Source organism: Pteropus vampyrus, unplaced genomic scaffold (genome assembly GCF_000151845.1).
Source record: "Pteropus vampyrus isolate Shadow unplaced genomic scaffold, Pvam_2.0 Scaffold147, whole genome shotgun sequence".
Classification (NCBI taxonomy): domain Eukaryota; kingdom Metazoa; phylum Chordata; class Mammalia; order Chiroptera; family Pteropodidae; genus Pteropus; species Pteropus vampyrus.
The window spans coordinates 2,015,520-2,019,191 of record NW_011888928.1 but is presented as its reverse complement, the minus strand read 5'-3'; the positions used below and the strand labels follow the sequence as shown (position 1 = coordinate 2,019,191).

Below are 3,672 nucleotides of genomic sequence, written 5' to 3'. Positions count from 1 at the left end.
AGGAAGGCTAGGGAGAACAGTGAGAATTGACACCTTGCTGCCTTTCATCAAGGAGCTCTGTCTGGTGTGAGGAGGTAGGGCATTTATGGGGGGCTGTGAGTGAAGATGAAGAGAACAAGGTGAATGTCATCAGTCTGCCACAGTTGCGCTGGAACTTGAGTGTGCATCACCACCACCTGGAGTGCTTGTGAAAACACGGATTGCTGGGCCCCACCCCAGAGCTGTGAAGCAGTTAGGGCGGGACCTGAGAATATGCATTCATAACAAGTTCTAGTTGACGCTGATGCGGCGGGTCTGGGACCACACTCAGCACCATTGCTCTGCCCTTCTCTAATGAACAGCATTTTAAATTTAGGAAGCATTCGAACATCACCTAGTCTCACCTGATCCTCTCCGCAGCCCTGAGAGAGAAGGGGGCGGGCAAGGAGGCGGCCGCCATGTCCACTTTATTGCTAAGAAAGCCAGAGGCCGACAGGTGCAAATTGAGCCCGGCAGTGATGAACACCCTCGTCGCAGCTTGCCAAGCCCCAGTTATCTGGCCTCTGCACCCTCTCCATCCACCGCCAATTCCCACCGTGCCGCCCTGCTCACTAACTTCCAGCCCCACAGGCCTGCTCTCCACCCTGGGATCACTAAGCATGTACCCACCCGCAGGCACTGCATTTATTTACACTCCACACTGGAAGGCTGGCTCCTTCTCATCGTTCAGACATCAGCTCAAATATCACCTCCTGAGGGAGTCTCCCCTGACCACTCTATCCAAAGTCCAGGCACTCTCTATACTGACGCTGCCTGATACAGTAGGCAATAACCACATGGAACTATTTCACAATTAATTAATTCATCGATCAATCAATTAATTAAAATAATACTTAAAATTCAGTTCCTTGATCACATTAACCACATTTCAAGTGACCAACAGCCACATGCTGGCTACTATTTGGACAGTGCAGATCTAGAACATTCATTCCTGACATCGCAGAAATTCTATTGGATAGCTCTGCTCTATTAAAAGAGCACTATATTGTACCATCTTCCTAGTATTTATCACTGTCTGAAACCTTATCCATTTACTTATTTGTTGTCCACCTTCCCCTCCTAGAACGTTAACTGAAGACAGGGAGCATGATTCTTCCTCCAGTGCCAAGTACAGCACCTAACATTATCTCGGAAAGAGATGTTCAAGAAATACTCACTGGTTCACCCCAATCAACTTAATTTAAAAAGAAAGATTTAAAAAGAAATACTCACTGGGAAGGCATTTTTGAGCATCTGCCAGGATTAGGAATAGGCACTCTCTATTGGGGGACAGAAGTTACCCCAAGATTTTCTTGTTCATCTGGGAGAAGACGGTCCTTATTATCTGCATACGGTAGCGAGGGCCTTGTTACCTTTATCTGCCCACTTCCTCCATTCATCCCCACTCCAGCTCAGCTGCTGGGAGGCACTTCACCCACCATGCGCTCACTCCCTGGGGATGAGACCCTCAGGTGAGCCTCAGAAGTTATATTCTCCACTTCAGGAAAAAGAATCACCTGGGAGAGGGCAGAGCAGGGGGTGATGAAAGGTAGAAAGAAACAGCGGCTCATGGACCAGATTTTAAAGGTGCTTGAGCTGCCTCTGAATGGAGAACCAGCGCTTTGCTCCTCATCGCTTCCATACCTTGGGCTTTTCTTTTGCCTGCCCCTTAAATTTTCTAGTAAAAGTCCAAATTTGTCCCTGATGAACTGAAGGGTAGGAGTGTGAATGGACCATACTCTGGGATCAAGGACACCTGGGTTCAAATCCTAGTTTTGAAGCTTTGTGGCTGTGAGCAACTGGTCTCTTTGAAATTCAGTTTTCCCTTCTATAGGTTGAGGGGTTTAAACAAGACGATGCAGGTACAAGGCCTAGCAGAGTCCCTGGCACGGTGTAGGTATGTCATAAGTGACAGTTTTCTTCTCTCCCTTTTCACACTCTTATGAGTCCAGAGACCCAGAAGAGTCGATAACCCTTGGAGACGGCTGCTGTACCAGCTGGAGAAACTGAGAAGGGCTGTCAGCTAGAACAGAAGGATAGAAAGGCCAAAAATCATGGAGAAACAAAAACCCAGAGAACAGAGAGAGAGCTGAAATGCAGAAAGGGAGTCAGGGTGCCGTGAGGTTGCAGGCCCTTCCTGCCCTTCATTTAACTATCCGGAGTCTAGCACACCTTACCAAGTAGAAGAAACAGCTCCGTGAGTGACATCTCTGCCAACCACTGTGGAAAATACTGGCCTTTTAAATATTCATATCTCTAGGGAACCAGGAGTGCTGAGAGCCCTGCATTTCTTCCAGGAGATCTGGGGTCAAGAGTCCTCCAAAATGTAAGTGCTCTCTGCCCTATCTTATCTGTAACATCCTTGCTTGTCTGGACTCCGGGAATCCCAGGCCCAGGGTCTGTCAGGCTCACTGCCTTCTCACCGCCTAAGCTTTCTTGGTGATGTCACTCTTCGCTTACTGTTACTTGGATTCTTTCTGTTCTTGGGTTAATGGATGTTTGTTTTTCTGAACTGATGAGTCGTTTGTCTTCTATCCTTTGAAGTAGGAGGAGGTATAAACTAAGAAGCGAGGGCTAGCTACCCTTATGTGGGACATTCTTTCCTATCCAAAAGGGAAAAGGGGGTAAGAGGAAAGGGAAATGAGACAGAGGGGAGTGGGAGATGGCCAAGGGAACCAGCACCTGTCAACATGACACACAGCTGGTAAGCAGCAGGGCTGGTCTGCAAATCCAGGAGTCTGTGCTCAATACCTTAGGAACAGAAGTAGCTTCCAGCTTGGGGTGGTGGGGTCTGCCAGAGTGGGTGTAAAGGGGAGGAGGGCCTTATAGGGAATATCAGGCCTGGCTCATCCTTCCAAGTGCCAAAGGCCAAGTGCCTGAAAGGGCTGGGACTCAACCCCAAACCAGAGCTTCAGGCGCCATCTAGTGGCCAGTGGGAAGATTGCAGGAGAAAAGAGCAAATGAGAACAGAAACCCCAGAAAAGGCAGTCCTGCCTAGAGCCAGGGAAGAAAGAGGGAGGGTGCCTCACCTTTGCCCTCAGTGCCCCTACATCAGTTGAGAACCCTGGTCCAATCAGACCACCCAGGGTTCTGCCTGATCCAGCTGGAGTTCTCTCATTGTGTGATCTTGAGCAGGCAACTCTTCCCTTCAGGCCTGGTTCTCCAAATGAAAAACAAGGGGTTGGGCAAATGAGGCCATAAACCAGGCACTGTGCTTAGCACTTTAGCTCAGCTGATCCTCAAGTCCAGGTAAAATCTCAATCGTCCCGTCCCCCCATACTCCTGACCACACATGTTCATGCTTCATTCTCTTGAGAAATCCCCCATGGCCACCAGCAGCCATAGGTTAAGGCTTGGCTGGGAGGTCACCTCCTCCAAAATCCTCCCTCCTTACCTACCCTTAGCTCCATCCCCTCACCTGAAGGGCTTTCTTTCTGCTTACCTTTACAGTCAGGTGCACTCACTGCCTCTAGCCCTGAGCTCCCCTAGCTCAGGGGCTTTTCTCAATCACGTTTCTCCATGTTCATCATCTTCACCACGTCTAGCGAGGTGCCAGGCATAGAAGAGCTTAAGGGTGCCTGCTCTGTGGTCCATCTGCCTAGCTTCAAGCCCTGCGTGGTAGGCAGAATAATGGCCCCCCAAAGACATCTACCT

General features: G+C 49.4%; 1 protein-coding gene across 1 annotated transcript in view; it reads right to left on the bottom strand.

The window, feature by feature from the left end:
• Positions 1-3,521: 3,521 nt before the first annotated feature.
• The window catches only part of MATN4 (matrilin 4), a 13,854-nt gene continuing 13,703 nt past the window's right edge, over positions 3,522-3,672 (bottom strand). The window contains exon 10 of the mRNA XM_023536049.1: positions 3,522-3,559. Coding sequence (XP_023391817.1) covers positions 3,522-3,559 — 38 coding nt within the window. The remainder of the gene's footprint in view (positions 3,560-3,672) is intronic.